This window comes from Camelus bactrianus, chromosome 20 (genome assembly GCF_048773025.1).
Source record: "Camelus bactrianus isolate YW-2024 breed Bactrian camel chromosome 20, ASM4877302v1, whole genome shotgun sequence".
NCBI classification, from domain to species: Eukaryota; Metazoa; Chordata; class Mammalia; order Artiodactyla; family Camelidae; genus Camelus; species Camelus bactrianus.
The window spans coordinates 18552461-18575134 of NC_133558.1; the positions used below are offsets into that span (position 1 = coordinate 18552461).

General features: G+C 37.0%; 1 protein-coding gene and 1 long non-coding RNA gene across 2 annotated transcripts; one reads left to right on the forward strand and one right to left on the reverse strand.

Annotated features, from left to right (window-relative positions):
* Positions 1–583: 583 nt before the first annotated feature.
* SCAND3 (SCAN domain containing 3) lies at positions 584–20172 on the reverse strand. The gene is made up of 4 exons (XM_010974125.3): positions 19159–20172; positions 9462–9609; positions 5389–6884; positions 584–3394 (listed from the first exon to the last, which is right to left on the reverse strand). The coding sequence occupies exons 1-4, from the start codon at positions 19576–19578 to the stop codon at positions 1478–1480; spliced, it is 3981 nt and encodes a 1326-aa protein (XP_010972427.2). The 5' UTR covers positions 19579–20172; the 3' UTR covers positions 584–1477.
* A 45-nt stretch (positions 20173–20217) lies between these two features.
* On the forward strand, positions 20218–21069 carry LOC141574218 (uncharacterized). The gene is made up of 2 exons (XR_012501014.1): positions 20218–20367; positions 20835–21069. It is a non-coding gene; the product is annotated as an uncharacterized LOC141574218 (long non-coding RNA).
* The last annotated feature ends 1605 nt before the right edge of the window (positions 21070–22674 follow it).

The following is a 22674-nucleotide window of genomic DNA, read 5'->3' on the forward strand; positions in this document are numbered from 1 at the left end:
TCCTATTTCATGTTCAACTCCAAAAAAATGTAAGGACTTGTTCAGGTTTGCTCAGATAGCAAAGCACTGGGGTTAAGACAAACTCATCTTCTGATACTAATTCAATCACACTGTCAGTGCAGCGTTGTCTCAGTGCTGTGGAAACAAGCCCCCAGAATCACAGTGGCTTGCAGCCACAAAGATATACTCCCTACTCGTGCTATTTGTCCGTCATGACTCTGCCCAGGATGACGGAGTCACCTCTACCTGAAACACTGATGGTCTCTTGACAGAGGAAGAAAAAGAAATGGCAAATCAAGGACTGTTCCTGGGTTTGTATCCAAAAATAACATGTCAATTCTGCTCACATTTCATAATCCAGAGTGAAGTAAATGAGTCAAATCTGATGTCTGTGGAGTGGGGCAATATAAACTTACCCCCAGAAGAGGCAGTGAATACTTCTAAATAATAATAATTTATCACAACTACCATCCAACATTGTCTCTTTTTGTCCTTTTTTCCTTTTAAAGATTTTTCTTTTTTCTTTTTAAAAATTTATTTGTTCATCTCCTCCTTGTCTCTGTTGAAAATGTTCCATTTTGTGGCTTTTAAGCTCATAGCTTGGGAAACATGAGTATCAATTTTGTAAAAATAAGCTGGGGTAGTGTGGGAACTGTGGAAATTCAGTCAGTATATTGTTGCTATGTATTTGGGCTGAGTATGGGAAAGGATGAAAGATGAAATCGCAGTTAACTGAGTAAAAACAACATAGTACTCCCCTGTACAACCCTCATCTGAGATCTTGATTGACAGCTTTGCATATGACTAATAGTAAACACCACCACAAACAGGATATAGAATATTTCATCACCCCCCAGAATTCCCTCCACAATAACTAATTTTCACCAATGTATTCCAGCTGTTGAATAAACATAGTACATTTTATTCTGTGAATGGATATTTGGGTTGTTTCCCATTTGGGCTTTTGTAAGTATTGATAGTTTCCCCCTACACTTACCTACTTACACACTGTGTCTAAACATGCACCTACAAAACAAACTTATTATCAACTTCCAACCAAACCACTAAGGATCAGCTTAACAAGCTTATCATCTTATTGACCCCCTCCCTTGCATCTGAATTCTAATTTTACCCCTTGAATTCACTTCCCTTCACTGATCAAGTCCGCCATTTCAAAGAAATTATTCCCCATCCTGAAGGCATCTTACAATCTTAATATCCTAATGAAATACAATAAAAAGACATACAAAATACAAGACCAAGTTTTTTAATATTAGAATCAACAGATTTAAAATTACATCTTAATAAATATAACAGGGAGAAATAAAAGGATTATAAAAACTGTACACTTTCTTAGCTGAAAGTGTACATATAGGCAATTATGTAGAGAATTGGTAATTTAATCATACTTTTCATACTCCCATAATGCCTATATACATACTTTGAAGTAACACCTTATAAATCAATATTTAAAGTTTTAATGTGATAAGTGAGCTTGCTTCTTGCTTGTTAATTTGTCTAATCTAGGTTGGATTGATGACAATGCTACTCTCAGGGGATAATGTATATTTAAACTGTTTCTATGTTTTGTTTTAATAACACTTAAAGTAGAGAACCCAGTCTCACAGAGGTATGTTGAGGGGAAAAGAAGAAGAGATTTTAAAGCAATCTCAGAAAGCTCAGGGTATTCATTTTTAACTTTTATCCAAAATGAAGCAAGTGATGCTGTATTTTCAAAATTCATTTTCAATCCTTCATCAGTAGCCAGCTTCAACAACTTATCCTGTAGGGTTACAGTTAAATTTAAATTATCTTTTGATGAAAGAAATGGATTTTGTATCCATGAATTTCCTATGCGTGGATCTTCTTTCGATGGAAAATACAATTCAAAACAATCTAACAAATTTGTAAGATGATCATTGATAACTTTTTGCAGATGTGCAATATCAAGATCATTACCTACTTCATTTATAACTGTTGTTAAATTATGGAACATGTCATAACAATTGGTAGAAACTCTTTTTTTCCAAGCTTCCAACTTTTGTTTTTGTCCTTCAATCTTAACTGCCATTGAAAAACATGTTGCATTCTTTCCTTGCATGCAAACATTAAGATCATTAAAAATACTGAAGATATCAGATAAATAAGCAAGTCTGGCTGTCCAATTCACATCTTTGAAAAGCTGGGACCAAACTGGTTTCTTGCTTTGTAGGAATACTAAGAGTTCATTTCGTATTTCAAACATTCTTGATAGAACTTTTCCCCGTGATAACCACCGTATCTCAGCATGCAGCAAGAGTTGCTTATGATCAACTTCCATATTATCACATAATAAAGAGAATAATCTTGAGCTTAATGCATTAGATTTTACATAATTCACAATTTTTACTATGTCAGTAAGCACACTATTTAGTTCAGGTGATATTTTTTTCATGGCAAGACTTTCTCGATGAATGAAGCAATGTGTTATTTTACATTCTGGTGCAAGTTCTTTAATCTGGGTGACCACTTCAGAATGTTTTCCTGTTATTGAAGCTGCACCATCAGAGCACACTCCCACACAAAACTTGAATTCCAAACCACATTTGTTGACAACATAATTCTTCACAGCTTCATACAGTTCTGAGCTAGTTGTGTTTGTTGGTAAAGAGGCGGAAAAGAAGAATTCTTCCTTTATATCATCATCATGTTCAAATCTCACATATACTAAAAGAATGATCATGTTAGCAATATCTCTGCATTCATCAAGTTGCAATGAAAAATACTTGGCTAGTTTTATTTGTTCTATGAGTTGATCTTCCATATCATTAGCCAGTTCCTGAATACGTCGCGCTATGGTGTCATTGGAAAGTGGTACTTGAGCTACCTTCTTTGCTGCTGATTCACCCAACATTTCCAAGCAAACTTCTTTGATGCAGTCCTTCACTAGGGTCTCGGCAATTGTGTATGGTGTTTTAGACTTAGCCACTGGAAGTGCTACTTTATAAGAAGCCCGCAAAGCACTAATGTTTATATGAGAAACATTGAACACCTGTTTTGGTTGGCTTTTCAATTCACTACTCTTTCTTTCAAAGAATTCTTTTGGTTGTGAACTTATTTCTTTATGTTTTGAATATAGATGCCGCTTAAGTTTCGATGGTTTCATTGCTTCATTAGCCAGTACATCTCCACAAATAATACATTGTGGTTTCAGCACTTCACCATCAATTACAGCTACAAAACCAAACTCGATATATGAAGGATCATACTTCCGGGTAAAACTAGCATGAACTCTTTTGGTTTTCAGTTCTTCAGGATGACCTCCATTGTTACCATTTCTTTTACTACTACTGCCGTATTCAGAAAAGGAGTGCCTTTTCTTTACAAAAAAGTCCAATGAAGCTTGTTTTGCCATCTGCAAATTAGAATTAAAAATAAGTAATACAAATTTTTATTGGAGAAATACAAATCAAAACTACAATGAGATATCACTTCACACTAGTCAAAATGGCCATCATTAAAAAGTCTACAAAAAAATAAATGTTGGAGAGGGTGTGGAGAAAAAGGAACCCTCCTACACTGTTGGTGGGAATGTAAATTGGTGTAGCCACTATGGAGGTTCCTTAAAAAATGAAAAATAGACTTACCATATGATCCAGCAATCCTACTCCTCGGCATATATCCAGAGAAAACTATAATTTGAAAAGACACATGCATCCCAATGTTTGCAGCAGCACTATCTACAATAGCCAAGACAGGGAAATAACCTAAATGTCCATGGAGAGATGAATGGATAAAGAAGGGGTGTGTGTGTGTGTGTGTGTGTGTGTGTGTGTGTGTGTGTGTGTAATGGAATATTACTCAGCCATAAAAAATGAAATAATGCCATTTGCAGCAACATGGATGGACCCAGAGATTACCATACTGAGTGAAGTAAGTCAGAGAAAGACAGATATTATATGATATCACTTATATGTGCAATCTTAAAAAAATGATATAAATTTATTTACAAACCAAAAATAGACTCATAGACATAGAAAACAAACTATGGTTACCAAAGGGAAAGGGTGAGGGAGGGATAAATTAGGAGTTTGGAATTAACAGATACACATTACTATATGTAAAATAGATAAATGACAAGGACCTACTATATAGCACAGGGAACTATATTCAATTTCTTGTAATAACATATAATGGAAAAGAATTTGAAAAAAATATTTATATGTATGTATATGTATAACTGAATTGCTTTGCTGTACACCTGAAACTAACATTGAAAATCAACGACACTTCAATAAAAAATAAAATTTTAAAAAAGCAAAAAAAAAAAAAAAAGTAATACAAATTTTACTTTCCTCCTTTATCTAATAATGTCAAACTAGAAATAAAAAAACTAGGCTTGATTAAAAACATACAATGATTTTTAAATTAAGTTATAAAGATAAATAAATGCTTACATTTTCTCAGAGTTTTACATACTTTTGGGTTACAGCTGACAAGCTAACCACAGCATATTACACATTGTAATCTGAACCTACTGTACTTGACTAATGTATAGCTCCTACTGACTCACTTTGAGAGTTTAACACCCAAATTAAATATTCTATTTGAAAAGATGAGTTCATGAATCATGTGCTTGGGTATTGCAGCAATGTCAAATTGTTGTAAGTTTCCAAATACTCTCAATTTGTACCTTATTATTGACCAGTATAAATAGTTTGCAGACCATAACTGGTCTGAAGATCACACTCTGAGTAGCACTCACCCAAATCATGTGTAACCTGCATATTTCAAACATTAACCTGAACATACATTAGCTCTACTTCATGAAATCTGCTGACTGAAAATCTCTTTGGCCTTATTTCACACTCTCCATTTAAATCACAAAACTAAAATCTTTCCCAACACAAGCTCATTATCTCCCAACCAAATTTATCATCTCCTGCCCTTCCTAAATATTTCTTCACTTGAGCTGAGATGCCCTTTCTTAACTTATCTCCTCACCCAAACTCACATACAATTAAAACAAAGTAATGTTAAATTCATCTGTTCCCAAATTTATCCTTCTGTAGAAACATACAGCATGCATACCAGTTATCCCCTGGATTCTAGCTTTCTCATTCCCCAAAGAAATGTCTGACATCAGAAGAATGTAAAAGAGATACTACTGTCCCCACCCCAGAATAATAAATAAAGCAGCATCCAAAGTTATAACTTTCAACTTGAAAAAAGGAGTGGAGAGAGAGCATTAAAACAATTAATTGGCCTTTCTTTGGAGAAAATATATCCAAGATGGCCACAGTGTCCTTTGGCATACCATGTCAAAAAATTCTCACTCATCACGATCAGAGTAAAGTGTAATAAGGCTCCTCTCCTGCTTTGATCTACAGAAGACACTCAAACTCTTACCCAATCTCCTACTTTGTCTGGTGAAAATGGTGTCTCTGATGGCTTCAACATTTTGGAAGGTTGAGCAGTCAAACTTTTTGAAATTTCATCATGTTTCCTTTTCGTTGTCGTGGTCTCACAGCAAAGACTACAAGTTACTCTATGACAATAACCCTCAGTCTCATGTTGAGAGGGCACTCCACAGACTGCGTGGACACTTCTATCACATGATACACAACTATTAGCACCTGTACATTCTTTTTCACAAACTACACATGATAAAAAATTCAGTCTGCTTTCAGGAGGAGTTTTTTGGGCCATCTTAGGAGTAATAGAAAGATTCTCTTCAATATCACTACTATCTGTTCCTGTCTCAATGTTTTCTTCATACTGGGCTCTTTGAGTATTTTCAAATTCTTTGTCAGTCTGGTCTGATTCATTTTCTGTGTTCAGACTGGCAACAAGTTCTTCAGTTAACTGAGAATGAGGCAGGCCCAGTTTAGCTTCAGAGATAAATGTACCTTCACATGGAGTCTGCTGCATGCCTCTGTGATAGGGTTGATTTTGGGTCATCTGAATAAACCACAAAAATTCAGCCCAGTGTGATGAATTATTAGTTTGCATCCAGGAGATAATCTGATTTTGGATATCCTCATTAGTCTGATTTACGGAACTTTGACTTTGGCAAGGCTGAGGTTTCCCATGGACAATTTTCAGTTCTGGCCAAATATTACTGAGTTCACTGACAATCTGGCTTGAAAATTCTCTCCCATTGTCAGATTGTAGGACACTCGGTGCTCCAATAATTGTAAAAATATCTAAAAGAGCATGTGCAACCTCCTTAGGTCTTTTAGATTTTAATGATCGCAAAAAACTCAACTTTGTACGAAGGTCTTGATAATGCATAATAAATTTATACTCCCCATCAGGATTCAATTGCATGTCTATAAGATCCACTTGGCATCTTGAGTAAACTTCTTTAATTGGCTTCGATGTTAGAACTTTCTTGAGTTTTGAATTTTTCTGTTGGCATGGTTTGCAGAGTGTCAAGTATAGCATTATAACTTCTTTTGTGATGTTCTTGTATTTTGCTTGTAACTCTTTTTCCATGCGGGTCCGTCCGCCATGTCCAATGCTGAGATGTGTATCATGCAGTATGTCAAATAAGTCTTCACTGTGTAAATAATACCGTATTTTATCTGTTTCCCCATTTATAGCCTCAATCAGCTTCTCATGCCCTTGTACAAGGATCACATCAAATCTAGCCAAGCGACGGTAGTCAACTGATTCTTTTTTTGCCTTAGCTTTAGCTTCTTTCACTTCCCTTATTAATTGACAGTACTTTGCTTTAGAAAATATCTTGGTATTATTACTTTTGTTTTCCAGTAATACTGCCAAGCTTCTGAAGAACTTTTCTCTCATGTTTTCTGGTTCAATTTCTGCTTCATTAGTATCTAAGCTACTGAAGTTATCATCACCCATGCTTTGAGACATCATGGAAAGCCACAAAAATGACTCTAAAATAAAAAGGAAAAAATCAATTAGTATATTTGGGAATATAATCTAAAATATATACATTGCCCAATTAGCCACTAGAGCTTGGAGTAGAAGTAGATGCTATGGACACACAAGAGGAGGGCTACAATTTTCGTTAGGGAGACTACCCTTGGAGGAATAAAGAGAAGGTAATGAAGAACTCTAGCCACGAACAAAAAGTTCTGATAGAGTAAAGAGTAGAAAGCCAGAATGTGACTTTCCAGAGCTGTATCCAGAGTTAGCCTTAAAGTAAAGCACAATTTTATGTAAAACAGGAAGCAAACCAATGTTTATTGTTTTTTCATCTATTTATTAACTTTATTAACGACATAAGAACTTTTTTGGTGTTTTTTGTTTTGGGTTTTTTGTTTGTTTGGTTGGTTGGTTAGAGAAGCCTCAGAAATATAGTAATAAATTTCTTAAAAGCCCTTTACTATACCACATTTTGTTTTATTCAGTCAGGTTAGCTGTTGTAGCAACACTTGGGGCTTAAGTTTCAATATCATATATTTACATCAGCTCCCTTTCCATGCTTGTGAAACTATAAACTCAACACGAATAACTAATTTATTTTTATTATTAAAAAAGAAGTAGATGAACCTGAAGTAGTGAAAAAATCTCTGACTTAATATAGCATATTAAAATAAATGTTTAGAATATTCATAATAACAGAAGCATTTAGAATAATTCAAACTTGGCTAGTCTTAAGGAAACTATTTCAAAAAAAAAGAATAATTTAGAATTAGCATATTACCTCTAGAAGTCTTACGGCTGCTTAGAAAAAAATACTTTCTCTCAAGTCAACATTGTTTATACTACCAATCTGCATACCAAATTGAATGGTAAATTTAAATAATTCTCAAATGTTCATAATTTCCAAAACTACATTCAAATTAATATGTTACTGAGTATTTTGGCTTCACTTAACTCTCAATTACTTCAACAAGATTTCCTTGATCATTTAATTTAAGCTTACAGTTAGTTCTCCTTTCTTGAAAACATAATCTATACATAACACAAACTAGCACTGTAACAGTTTCTTCTTTAACTGTTTCATATGTGGAACTAACACAATTGTAAGTTACTAAAGAGACAGTGAAGGAGGATTAATAAAATGGCCACACTTAGGCTAACAGATTGCTTATTCATATGCTTGCCCTTAAAACGGTCAACTGATCTGACTGACAGTTCCAGGCCCATTGTCAAAACTAAAGCTATTGATCTTACTGTTTCTACTTTATTCCAGTAATTGAAAGTAATAATCATGTTTGGTCTCTGAGTCCTTCCCCAAGGAGAAGGTCGCAGGACTGTAACCTTACAAAATAGCCTAAGTTACCAAGAAGACCACACCTTGAGTGCTTACGAGATAAAGAGATCTAACCTAACTGCTAGCCTGTATAGAATTGGTCGCCTAGACGCCATTCTGTCTTCTGATGAGATGATTCTGTTGATTATTATCGATGCTTTATTTTTTGAGCTATGGCTATATAACCACCCCACCCCATTCCCAAGGTGGGTTCACAGTTTTGAAGGCACTAGCCTGCTGTGAGTCCCCTTTGCCCGGCAAAGCAATAAAATTGCCTCTTTTCTTCTAAGCTCCAAGAACTTGTCTCTGGGTTATTTGGCTTGTCAGAGACGGGGGCCAATATTTCGGTAACAACAGGGGTCACCTTTTTCTCTAGTATCTTTTCCATTATCTAACACACTACTACATAGAAAAATATTGGATAAAAATTTGTTAATTAACTTATAATGAAGATGGCAACACTCATGATAAGCGCTATCTCAAAATGTGACTGAAAAGACCATTATAGAGATAGTATTTCTTTCCATGCTGATACATTTTGTATCATGCTATGGAGCCATGAACACGAAGGTAAATACGATAAATTAGGGGGAGAGAAAAAATATAGGGCAATGTAAATGAGAACCAGGAGAATATGAGCTCCAGAAATTAGTAGAGTCAATATTAGTAGGTCTAGGGTAAGCAGAAAATAGGGAGATGCTAGGACTATAATAAAAGAAAAAAATTGTGTCAGTTATACTTAAGCCTTTTGGAAAAGACAGCTGCTCCAGAACCAGGCCAGCCTATGCTCCTGCCTCCACCATACACAACACTGTTAAGAGTCCTTAGATCGTTAATGGACATAGAGCTCAGAAATTCCATTTTCTTCAGTAGAACTTCCAAGTAGTATTTCCAAGTCTTAAACAGTCATATTAAACAGTGACAAGAATTGGGAGCAGAGGCTATAGAAATGTGACCTGTGACTACATTGACAAGTGGTCAACATTAATATAGAAAGCCATCGCTGATTTATCCACAGGCACTTAATTCCATTGCAAAATATCCATGAAAAATCGTGTGTTCAACTATTTTTTACATTATTACCTGACTGCTTAATTCAGCTCCTTTAATAGCACTGTACTACACTGGTCAGCCTTTCCTTCAGCTATATTCAGTAGAAGCTGCAATGGAAAGAAGTTTGACAACCTTTCAACTACTGGACCCTTCCCTCTCCCAAATCTCATCCTCTTTCCAGAGACTACATTAGCCTCACCATTATCTTGAAGGAGGTGTGGCTCTGGGGATTCACATTCCATTCTGTCTTCTAGAGACTGCAGATGGGTACTTAAGGACTCCTTTGTAGTATCCAGAGTTGTCATTTCTTCCATAGGAACTTCCTGCCCATATGCGCCCTGTGGGACCTAGGGGTAAATAGGTACATTTGGAAATTAATATAAGCGATCACTGCACAAACCATAGCTAAACCTCAAAACATTCTACTGAAATAGAATGACTATTAGAAGAACAAAAGTCTTCATTGAATTTGAAAGAGGAGTGCAAGAGAGATTAAGAAGAGAAATTTAAAATGCTAAGAAGAATAAAGCCAGAGCCATACAACAGAAACTGACTATCTCCATTGGAAAGGAGTTGATGTGCATCTCTGTGATTTCTGTTTTGGGGAATAACAACGGAAGCACATTAAAGGAATTGGTCCTAAACTGTGATAATTGGAAGAAAATTGTAAATGAGTTTCAGTGTGAACAATTAAGAGTAAGTATTTGAGGTGAGGGGTATGCAAATTATCTAATAGGGACTAACAAGCTGTTTAACCCAGGAAGAAAGCTGACAGTTGTTTTAGACCAAATGTTGAAAACATTAACCCAGTGTGTTACGGATGGGAAAAAAAGCCAATCAAATTAGATAACTACATTTGGTGAAAACATTACCTTCTTACACTAATCATCTAGTATATGGTTTAAAATTAAATTTACCCAATTGTCCCCAAAATATACAGTTGACCCTTAAACAACATTGGTTTGAGCCTTGGGGGTCCACTTATGGGTGGATATTTTTCAACAGTAAATATTACAGTACTACATAATCCCCTGGTTGAATCTGCAAATGTAGAAGGTGATATGGAAGAATCACATATAGGGAGGACTGAGTATTTTCAGCTGTGCAGAAAGTCAGTGCCCCTAACCCTTCACCCCTTCTCTGGAGTTGTTCAAAGGTCACCTGTGTTTTATGGGGTTTTTCTAAGTCCATGGTCCAATCAATACTTACACATTGTGTTTGGCTGTTATATCTCTCTTGCTTCTTTTAATCTAAAATCACTTCCTGCTTTTTTAATGACACTAAATTTTAAAAAGTCAGAGCTAGTTGTCATAGAATATCCCACATTAGGAATTTGACTGATTGTTTCTTTACAAGTAGATTCTGGTTAAACATTTTTGGAAGAATATTCCATAAGTGACATGTACTTATTGTGTCATATCACAAGGTACATCAAGTTATCAAGTTATTTCATTGTAGATAATGCTAAAATAGATTACTTAGTTAAGGCAGTGACCACCAGATCCATCCATTTGAAAACATATTTTTTCCACTGTAATTAATATTCATGGGGTAATAATTTCAAACTATGCAAATATTCTGTTCCCCAAAGGTTTTAGCATTCGCTGATGATTTTTGCTTGAATCTATTTTTATACTGGGGACTGCAAAATAGTGACTTCTTACTTTTATAATTTCATCTATATTTATTAGATAATAATTTTCTATAAAGAGATTTCTGTCCATCCTTTTCTTAATTCACGTTTTTTTAGAATTGAAGTATAGTTGATTTACAAGGTTGTGTTAGTTGCAGCTGTACAGCAAAGTGATTCAGTTATACATATATATAATTCTTTTTCATATTCTTTTCCATTATAGGTTATTACAAGATATTGAATATAGTTCCCCATGCTATATAGTAGGTCCTTGTTGTTTATCTATTTTATATATAGTAGTGTCTATCTGTTAATCCCAAACTCCTAATTCATCCCTTCATCCCCCTACCCATTTCCCCTTTGGTAACCATAAGTTTGTTTTCTATGTCTGCAAGTCTATTTCTGTTTTGGAAGTAAGTTCATTTGTGTCATTTTTATATGTCAAGATACCACATATAAGTGATATCATAGGATATTTGTCTTTCTCTGTCTGACTTACTACACTTAGTATGATAATCTCTAGGTCCATCCATGTTGCTGCTAATGGCATTATTTCATCCCTTTTTATCGCTGAGTAATATTCCATTATATATATACACATATTCTTTATCCATTCACCTGTCAATGGACATTCAGATTGCTTCCATGTTTCGGTTATGTCTGTTTCTCTTTCTGGGTATCACTATAAACTTATTTTAAAATCCATTCTATCCTTACTCACTCTGCTGTTCAAACTGACTCAGATTTGGCTGGTGGGAACCCCTTTGATACGGCTCCTGAATCCTTTTGATATGATCCCACTAGTGTTCTTTTTAATAGCATATCCAAGCTTTCTAGAATGATAAACAGTACAAGAACCATATTGGATTTTTCCTGTCTCAAACCTAGTTTCAACTGTTTTTCCCAAGAAGTCTTTATTTATTCTAGAGGACAACAGTCTTTAGTAACAGAGATTGAGTAGTAGGAAGGCTCATTTTTAATGAGGTGTCATTACCTGTAGGCCTTTTCATGGATACAGCTAGTAAATACATTCTATAAAATATCGTGAATTCTATTTCAACACCATAGAAATTTCCTCACCTTTCCATATTTCATATTAATATCTCCCTTCTCCCACAGTGAAAAAAAGCAGTTCAAAACTATATATATATATATACACACACACACTCACTTGCTCTAAACTACAATAACACAAAATAGTTTCAGAAGCACAATGCTTTGTGTTGCAGAAAGCTTCCAACAACATACCTACTAAGAAAAATTTAACATAGCTTTGTAGTTTTATAGGTCCATAGATTGTATCCCACTAAGAGTATGTGGTCAGAATACTATATTCAAATCACCTGAATTATTTGTTCCTCTGTTATTGTTATTAATTTGATATACTGTTGACTTCATTTGTTTATCTTTTTGAATTTAATATTTTTAGAATACTTAAAACATTTACATATTAAAAAATTAAAATCTATATTCAGAGAAGTCTTGCTCATGGCCTACATTCTCATCTCCCTTACTCCCAGAAACCATTTTTTGTTGTTGATGCTTTACCCTCTGTGTTTATTTTTGTAAAACTAAGTAAAAACATTATATATACATATATACACATATATGTTTGCATGTATATACACATGTATTATATATACAAGTTAAATGTAAACATGTGTATACTTTTTATATTATATGTAGTAGTTTACACCTTCCTTTTTCACTTAATATAAAAATATTATCTGGAAATCATTTCATACTTGTTCATAGATATCTTCTTTATTCTTTGTCTGTGTCTACATAGGACTGCTATATTGATGTGCCACTACATGGAAGGGCATGTAGGCTGTTTACAATATTTTGCTTTTACAAATAATGCTACAATGAAAAACTATGTTTATGTTGTTTCTTACTTGTAGCCTTGTAAGTAACTTCTAAACAAGAATTTCTAAGTAAATTCCCAAAAGCAGTATTGCTGGGTCAAATGGTAAATGGATAAATAGGTGTTAGATGGTGCCAAAATCCCTCTGTACAGATGGTACCATTTTGCACTTCTACCAGCTACATATGAAAGTACCTGTTTTCCCAGTCAGGCTAACAGATTGTGTCAAGCTTTTAAACTTTTGCCAATCTGATAGGTGACAAATGGTGCCTCAGTGTTGTTGTGATTTGTTCTTTTTATGATTGAAGTTGAGCATATTTTCATAGCCATTTGTTTGTAAAAAAAAAACCCTGCTCATGTCTCATGATCATTTTTATTGCATTTGTTAAGGAGATTCACTTATATCTATGATATATTTTGCAAACATTTTGCTAGTTTATTATTTTGATTTGCTTGTGGGGTTTTTTTTTTTTTTTTTTGGCCTCCATTTTTAAAATGTTCCATGTAGAAAAAAAGTTTTTGATATTACTTCTGGATTTTGAGTAATTCTATATATCCAGATTATTTTTAAAAGTCATTCATGTTTTCACTTATTCCTGGATGTTTAAAATTTTATATATTGATCTCTGACACATTTAAAGTTTATTCTGGTTCTGGGATGTGGTGCAAGTTATGGGCTTCATGTGTTTCTTTTCAAAATGTCTATCTCTTTGTCCGAACACCATTTATGTAGAACACCATTTCCCCCCACAGTGATTTGAGATGGCACATATATCGTATACTCAATTTTCATATGTGATCCAGTCAACTTTGGTATTTTCTGTTGTTTCATTAAGCCATCTATTCATGTGTCTGTACCACAATTTTATCTAAAGAGGCTTTATGGTATGTTAGTATCTAATAAGACTTAAGACTATTCCTGTCTTCTTTACTCTTCAAGTTTTCCTACTGATTCTTTCATGCTTATTTATACATAGGAATAAAGTTTCTAAATAAGCAATTAGTTTTGTTTTTCCTAAGACAGTGGGTAGAATTTCATTTTCTATTGTCTTCAAGTTTGGGGTTCTAAGCAGAACAGATATCTTCACTGGCTATAGATGCATCTATAATATAGTGATATCTCATTAAGTTATCACCAAACAAGATAATTCCCTTAGAATTCACTTCAGTGGACACTGGATGGTTGGCTGTGTTCCTCAGCTTCCCTGGGTTCTGTTTGCTTACTTCTTTATGTTACTTAACATTGGCAGGTAGTATCTCTTGGACTCAGCTATGGTCTGAAAGTTTGTGTCCCCCCAGAATTCACATGTTGGAATTCTAACACCCAAAGTGATGGTTTTAAGAGGCAGGGCTTTGGGGGTGATTAGGTCATGAAGGTGGAGCCCTCATAAATGGGATTAGTCCTGTAATAAAACAGGTGGCACCAAGCCAATGTACAACCCAGAAGAGGGCTCTCACCCAAACATACTGGCACCCTTGTCTTGGATTTCCAGCCTCCAGGACCATTGTTTTTATTTGTTTATAAGCCATCAAGTCTGTGGTATTTTGTTATAGCAGCCTGAACAGACTATGACAATATCAAACTTAACTAATGGTATAGTTAAATAAGGAAGATAATGAATAGGAGAGGATATCAATGATCACAAATAGGTTTATCTGGCAGGAATATTAAAAAGAAAAGTTATTACCACTGACTTTGAATAAACACTGCCTTCAACAGAAAAGCATGTTTACCTCCAAATCATCCATATGGCACTGTTTGTTACACTGGCATTTCATTAGGTTACACTTTCTTGGGAAACCAGAAATAAATAAGGACCTATTTAAAGCTCTAATGTATTCTTTCTTTCAGCCTTTATGTAAGTTAATTTACTTAACTTTGTAAAATATGAATCTATAAATTCAGTTGTCACACCATCCAATATGTATGTTTTCTGGACTATGTTCATTTTTGTCATATGATAAGAAATCCAGAGAAGGGCAGTTACTGGAATTGATTCCCATACCTAACAGTTTTGTCAGGGACCCTAGTTGTCTTTATATTTCTGCTCTGCCATTCATAACATATTGGCATTTGTCATCATGCTTATCATCACATCGTGGCTACCACAGCTCCAGATATCACATTCACATTCAAGAGATGATGTGGGAAAAGGCAGAACTAAACACACTTGTGCCACTTTGTAAGGAAAGTAAAAATTTCGCCAGAAACCCCCAGAAAATATGCCTATTTCTCTCTGGCCAGAACTATGTTGCATGGTCAACTCCAGTACAAGGGAAGCCAAAAAGTATTTAGTTAGGTACATAGCCAAAATGAACAAAACCAACATTTTTAAAGGAAGAAGAGGTATGTATCAGGTTGGCGGCTAAAAGCATCTGCAACAACGGCGTCTTTCCCTTTCCTTCAGAAATCACATAGAAACAAGAAAAATGAGAAACATTTATGCAAACGATATTCAACAAGACTAAGAAATATCTATAACCCTGAATCATATGAAAAACTATCAAATATGATCAGGGCATAACCCTGAACATTACCCAGGAATGACCAAACACTGCATTTTTCAACAAAGCTAGAAGAGGAAAAATTTTAAAGTTAACAGATATATCTTAAGGGAAAAAACCATTATTGTTTATTTGAAACAAAGAGAAAAGGTGTGTTGCCTAGAGGTAAGAGACTACCTATACAGGCATCTATGCAATAACATATGAACTCATGAAAAAAAAAATATGCTTTCTGCAAAACTGCACAAAAAATAACAGGAATCATGGAGAAAATAAAGTTTAGGGTAGACTAAGTTCTACACAACTTTGTCATGAGAGCACTAATAAAACTATAGCAATTCTAGTAAAAACACAAGTATAGTCAAAAAGATTTGTTAAAATAAAAAAGTATTACATTAAGTATAGGATTTTGCCTTAGAAGGGTGATGGTATCTTGCTAGAAATTGGTGTAAGTGTTACGGAAACGACAGGCCAGCCAAGAAACAAGCACCACTCGGAAGGTTGGAGTACTCAGATTTATTACGCCGGCGGGCTCAGAGGGGCTTCTGCTCCGAAGCTCTGAGCACCTCCAAGACGTGCACATGAGGTTTTATAGGGTTAATTACAAGTATGGGGCTATTAGCTAATAAGGCTCAAACAACAAAAAGCAAGGAATCAGTACACTGGAGCTTATCGATTCGGAACAGATCACGTTACTGACACTTGTTGAGCTTGGATTTATGAGTTAGCTTGTTACCCCAGTAAACTGACACTAAACTTCAGATTTACGAGTTAGCCCGGCAGAACTTATATCAGTAAACCAACACTTATCACACTTAGATTTGTGACTTAGCTCGTTAGCCCAGTAAACTGACACTAAACTTCAGATTTACGAGTTAGCCCAGCAGAACTCAAATCAGTAATCCGACACTTGTTACACTTAGATTTGTGACTTAGCTTGTTAGCCCAGCTGGGCTTTTCCTTCACATAAGGAAAGGGTGAGGCAAGGGTGGAAGGCTATCATCACCAGAAGTTCAGGTGAACAAGCATTTGCACATTTCCCAAAAATGTAGTGATATTACAAGAAATATAATGATAGTTCTGGCTCATCATCTTGTTTTTATTTTACTTGACACTGTGTTTGTTGCTTAAATATTCTCCTTCCTTCATAAAGAAACTGCTTATATGGCTCCAAATAGGACCTTATGGCACAAAGTGTAATCCTGCCATGTTCTGCATTGTAGTTATTATCTTCTATCCACTGCAACTGCTTCTCTATCATACTTAAAGCAGAAGATAACTGAGAAGTGAAAAGTTCTTGTGGGGCAGCTTTTTGAAATGCGTCATCACCTTAGCACATCTTCCATCTAAGCCTCAGTATCTTCACTCTCAACTTTTTCAAATCCAACCTCCTTTGCAAGAGCAACACAGCTTGCTTTGATTTGGGGGAACTCTTCTGAAGGTTCAAGGCCTTTAAAATCATGAATTAAATTAGTGAAAATTTTACACCACACCTCATGCAAGCAGGCTTTTGTGACATTATTCCAGGCCTCCACAATAATTTCAGTAAGTTTAATCTTGAGTCAATTCCAGAATTCAATCACTATGTGTGCATTATCACCCCCTGTAGGTACAATATTCATCTTGAATGTTATCCTTAAATAATAAGCTTTAGGGGTGGGAGGTATAGCTCAGCATGTTTAGTATGCACGAGTTCCTGGATTCAATCCCCAATATCTCCATTGACCAAAAGAAAAAAAAAAAGCTTTAAAGGCTATGATCACACTGTGATCAAGGGGCTGGAGTAAAGTAGTTATATTAGTAGGTAAAAAGAGAGCTCTAATATTTGAAGAAAGTTCAGTAACTATATCACTGAGAATTATAAGAATTTTAAAGACAAATTGTTTCTCTTGCAATATTTAAAAAAATCATCTACAAAAACATCACCTAGAAGATAGGTAAATATCTGCCCTGTCATCCAGCCTCTCTTGCTAGATCTACAGCAGAACCCTCAGGCTAGTCATTACAATTCCTTTTAAGGCTTGTGGGGGCAGAGTGATATACTACCCAGGCTTTAGCTTTAAATCCTCACTGGCATTTGCACTCAGTATCCCAATCAGTTGATTGTTTGTAGCCTTAAACACTAGAGTTTATGTTTCCTCCTTCAAGACATAAGCCCCTGAGGGCATTTACTTCCAACAGAGACTGGTTTCATGAAAATTAAAGTCTGATCCAGGTTATAGCCTTCTTCATCAATCAAGTTTCTTAACACTGGGGAAAATGTCTTTGCAGCTTCTTCTGCACTCACAGCTTCACCAGAGAGCTCAACATTGTGGAAATGATAGTGGTTCTTGAAGCCACTAAACCAGCCACTACTTGCACTAAATGAAGGCACTTCTGCAGGATTTTCCACTTTCCTCTTAAGGTCTTTATATATTGCTAACATCTTCTCTTTAATTTTGAGAAAGGTTGCCCTGATTGCTTCTTTGTTTGGTATTCAATCCACACACATAACAAGTGTTCCATTTCTTCCATTTCCTTAGCCTTGTTCTAACAGATTTTGTAGCACTGGCTGCTGCTCCAGCTACATAAATTTTGTTCATTTTTCCCAGCATTGTTTCTAATTGTTCGTGAAGTTGACTTTAATGCCAGTTGCACGATCAGTGTCACATGTTCTTTCATTTCTCTCAAAACGTTTTATAATTTTTAGCTTTTCTTCAGTTGTTAAGTCTTTTCATGTTTTATACTCACTAGCAGAAATTTTATCACCAAGATGCTTCTGTGGCACTTGCAAACCCCCTTGCTTGCTCATTTTCTGGAATACAAAACACTTAAGCAAAAAATGCACCAAAATGGGAGGAAACTATGCAAATAAGCACTTTCAAAACAGTGACTAGGGCCAACAGAGCCAAGAGGAAGGATGTGGAGGTGAACCAGCATTATGTACAGTACTGTTATGTCTTTGTAACTGCATTTGCTGTAGTCACATACTTTGTATTCAGCTGCTCTTACTTGGTGGCCCCAAACATCAACTTTCTGGGAAAACTCATGTATGAGCTGGCAAATTTCATCATTACACTCACTCATTTCCCTATTTACTGATCTCATGTGAAAGATTTTGCATTCTAGAAAAATGTGTTTTAACAAATCAGACTGTATACATAAAACATTCATATTCAAAAAGAGTTCAGATGAAAGTATGGACAGTATCATTACAGAAATGTAAGTGTTTGGCAATATCCATAATGTTCTAAAATTACTGTCACAGAAAGCAGTATATGCTCTTAAAAATAACCTTGAGGGTAATGGTAAAAGAATACTGGGCTCAATACACCTCACATATCAACAACTGTAAGTACTGAAAAGTTTCTAGAAAATGATGCAGTTAATCTCTTTATTGCACACATGAAGTCATTAAAGCCCAGAGAAGATGCGATATGCCCAAGGTTACATAGCTAATTAGTGAGACTCATAGAACCCAGATTTTATGATTCACTGTTCCCTGATATTTCCATTAAATTAGGCTGCTTCTCTATTTATCTCTCCTAGAAGGTATTCCTCATATTCTTACAATGATTTGCTTTCATACATGGTAAAAGTAGTAGATGTCATAAGAAGGGATAGCTACTTTAATTTTACAGTCACTAAATAACATATATTTTTCTACTGGTAAGAGATAGACCAAGGTTTCCCATTTGGTCAAATGATCTACTTACTAGGATTAGCTATCATTTACATGAAAACTGTTATCCCAGAAGCATGATTCTATTTATCTACATCAGCGATCACATAATAATGCCCAGAACCAGAATTCGCAGCCATCAGTGTGAAGTTAATCCCGCTTCCTCCACCTTGGACCCATGCACTCAAATTCTCCGCAAAAGACGGCACCTCCAACCTCCAATTTCTCACCTGCTGTCGAGGTTCATCCAGTTCCCTCTCCAAATCTTCCAGCACAGTCACCACCTCCTCTCCACTCTCAGGATGCTGCTCCCGCACCCAAGCCTGGAGCTCCTCGGGCAGGATGGTCAGGAGCTGCTCCAGCACCAACAATTCCAGGATCTGCTCCTTGGTGTGTATCTCGGGGCTCAACCACTGACGACAAAGTTCCCGGAGTCGGCTCAGCGCCTCCCTGGGGCCGGGAGTCTCCTGATAGCAGAACTGCCTGAAGCGCTGTCGAGAGAGTTCCCTGGTGTGAGACAAATGCCTCTGTACGCAGGATTCCTGATCCCAGATATGGTCTTCTTCTTTAACCTTTACTTGGATAATCTCCCCTGGTTCCTCTGAAGCCTGGCCAGCCTGGGCTGGGAGGACCCCGGGGGCTGCCGCCATCCTCAGTTCAGCTCAGAGGAAGACTGTTCGACTAGGGTCCAGGCAAGGCAGACGGGTGGTTTTACTTGAGGTCCCCACCCACGCCTTGGTAAGGAAAGTTTTTGATATAAGAAAACCCTGTTAACACACAAAAAGTACAGACGTAGCTGAAACAAATTTTTGTTTAGGTGACAACCGGGCAGTTACTTGAGCAATTCCACTGAAAGTGAAGCCATCCTCTGACAATACCGACAATAGTGAGCACAGAACTACTCACTAAAGCTGCGGGGTTACTTGGGAGATGGAAAACTGAGGAGACTTTGGCCCTAAATAAAGCCTGGGAGTACAAGCCCCGGCGAGGAAACCAGAGCGATCTGTCCGGAAACGATGCTCCGGGTAGCCCAGGCCCGGGCTGAGGGGTGAGGGCTCCTCCCACACCACGAGCCGTCGGCGGAGGAGGCCCGGTGGTCGCCGCGCAGACACACCCTCCCCTCAGCCGCTGCTTCCACCTCTGAGGAGCTCTGACCCCTCTGGCGCTAAGCCAGATAACCGGGCCGCGGGCAATACTCCCAAGCCGAGGGAACGGTTCCCCTGACACACTGGCCTCAGGCCCCGGCACGTTCCCGCCAGGCCCGGGGAGCTACGCTCACTTCCGGTTCCGCTCTAGGATTCCAGGTGGTCATCTCATCTCGGTGGTCGTGGTACCGGGGACTCGTGAAGGTCGGGAAGCAAGTACTCTGTAAACTGTACAGAGCCTTCACTCCCTAGTTACCCAGTTCTCTGTCATTCGGCGGAAAAAAGGTTCACGGGGTGAGTAGAGCTAGGGTAGAGGCTGCTCTGGGTTTTCTTGTCACGATGATAAACCGTATCTCTAGCACTCAGACCCGCGGTACTCACCACGGCATCCTAAGACAAACGTAGAAGAGCCTCTCTGCCGCGAATGCCAAGTCAGGGAATTTGTGGGCTCCGCCCGGCCTTTTCTTGTGAGATTTGAGCCACCGTCTCCTTTCCCAGTCACCATAAATCAGACTCGAAAAAGAACTGTAAGATCTAATGTGAAGGAAAAACCGGGCTGGTCTGACAAGATAACTCATAAGTCTAGGAATGTGAAGGAGAGGCTGGGCTGGTCTAACAAGATAACTCACAAATCTAAGTATTGGAATACTGATCTGAGTTCTGCTAGACTAACTTGTAAATCTAAGTTAATTAGTGTTGGTTTGCTGTTAATGTTTGTTTTTTTTTTTTTTTTTTTTTTTTTTTTTTTTTTTTTTTGCTAGCCAGCTGGATTTTCAAAGATACATATCTGGCTTTGGAATGTTGGTTTGCTGCCTCCCCACCTCCACTTTTGTGATGCTGCTGCTGCTAAAGCTGTTCCATGCCTATTGGCCGAATACCCCAAGCTTGTACTTTACCCTATAAAACCTCATGTGCACATCTTGAAGGTGCTCAGAGCTTCGGAGCAGAAGCCCCTCTGAGCCCGCCGGCGTAATACATCTGGGTACTCCAACCCTCCGAGTGGTGCTTGTTTCTTGACTGGCCTGTCGTTTCCGTAACACTATTTTACAGATGGGAAAAATCAAGACCTATATAGTGATCTTCCTCCCCTAACTACAGCAATAGCCATTTATACCATTTCTGGCTCTGTGAACGACACTGTAAACAACTCCGGGAAACTGGCCCCAAAAAACTAACGAGAAAAGTCGGGACGTGTTTTCAGAGTCTAACTAGTCACTGGATTGGGGCAACCAGAAAATTCCCAACTGGCTCATGCTCCTTCAGGGAGTGTGCTCTGCCAGGCAAAGTATTTGAAGATGCACGAGGCTGGCAGTGCTAGAGTGGATGCAGTTAAGCAAAGAGAAAACTCTGTTTCAAGAGGAAAAAGCTGAGGAGCCGGTTTCTGCCGGAGGTCTAGAAGCACATCGCAAGTGCCAGCCTTGATTCCCCTTCCTCCTGCCCACCCAGCGTGCCCCTGTGGCCTTGTTAAGAGCGCTCAGTAAATAATATGCTCGAGGAATGTTTGTTGAATTGCTGAATGGCTTCCTTTCCCTATTCTCTCTTTCATTCTACTTCGTTCCGTATTGATTACTCACATTTTGGCATTTCTGATTCAAGAGACTGAAGAATCAGAATATTTCTTTTGTTTCAAAATCTCTAAATCAAAAATTCTTACCCTTGGGATCTGCAAATGGCCTTGGGTGTGTCGCTAAACCCAGTGAAATTGTATATAAAATTTTTGTCTATGTGCCCAAGTCATCAGCTCCTCAAAGGACAGAGATGGAGCTCCCCATTCATTTTCCTAGCCACTATTAACGTGTTGCAATTATCTTTTGTGGTTTTCCCCTAATCAACCGCTAATCCTTTGCAGTCAGGGATTCTAGCTTCCACCTCTTTCATTTTCTGCGTGCCAAGATCATGGACATGCTGAGAACGTAGGAGTAAACATGACTTCTAAGTCCTCAACTGAAGGGCATTAAATTTGGGGGGGGGGATTTTCACTTTTAATTACTAACGTGAAATATATATATATCACAGAAGTGAACACGGCAAAAAGTGAGACATTCCTTCATTTCCAATTCCACTTCTCAGAAAAACTCATGTCAAGAGTTTGGGATATATTCCTCAAACCTATTTTAAAAATGAATACATAAACTCATAAACTATGACTTACAAAAATTAGGTCATGCTATATATTACGATTCAGAACATTCCAGGTTTTGTTTGTTTTAAACTTAGACTAAATCCTCCCCAAAAACTTGCCAAACCGAGTGAATGTTATTCAATCATAGAAAGAAATAAGTACTGATACAGGCTACAACATGGAAACTTGAAAACACATGTTAAGCACAAGAAGCTAGACACAAAACGTCACATATTGTATGACTCCATTTAAACTAAATATCCAGAATAGATCAATCCATAGAAACAGAAAGCATTTTAATGGTAGCCAGGGGTTGAGGGGAAGGAGAAATGGAACAGTGACTGCTTAATGGGTATCAGGTTTCCTTTTAAGGTGATGAAAATGTATGGGAACTAGATAAAGATGATTGTTGGACAAACTCTGAATGTCCTAACTGCCACCGGATGGTTCACTTCAAAACAGTTAACTTTATGTTATGT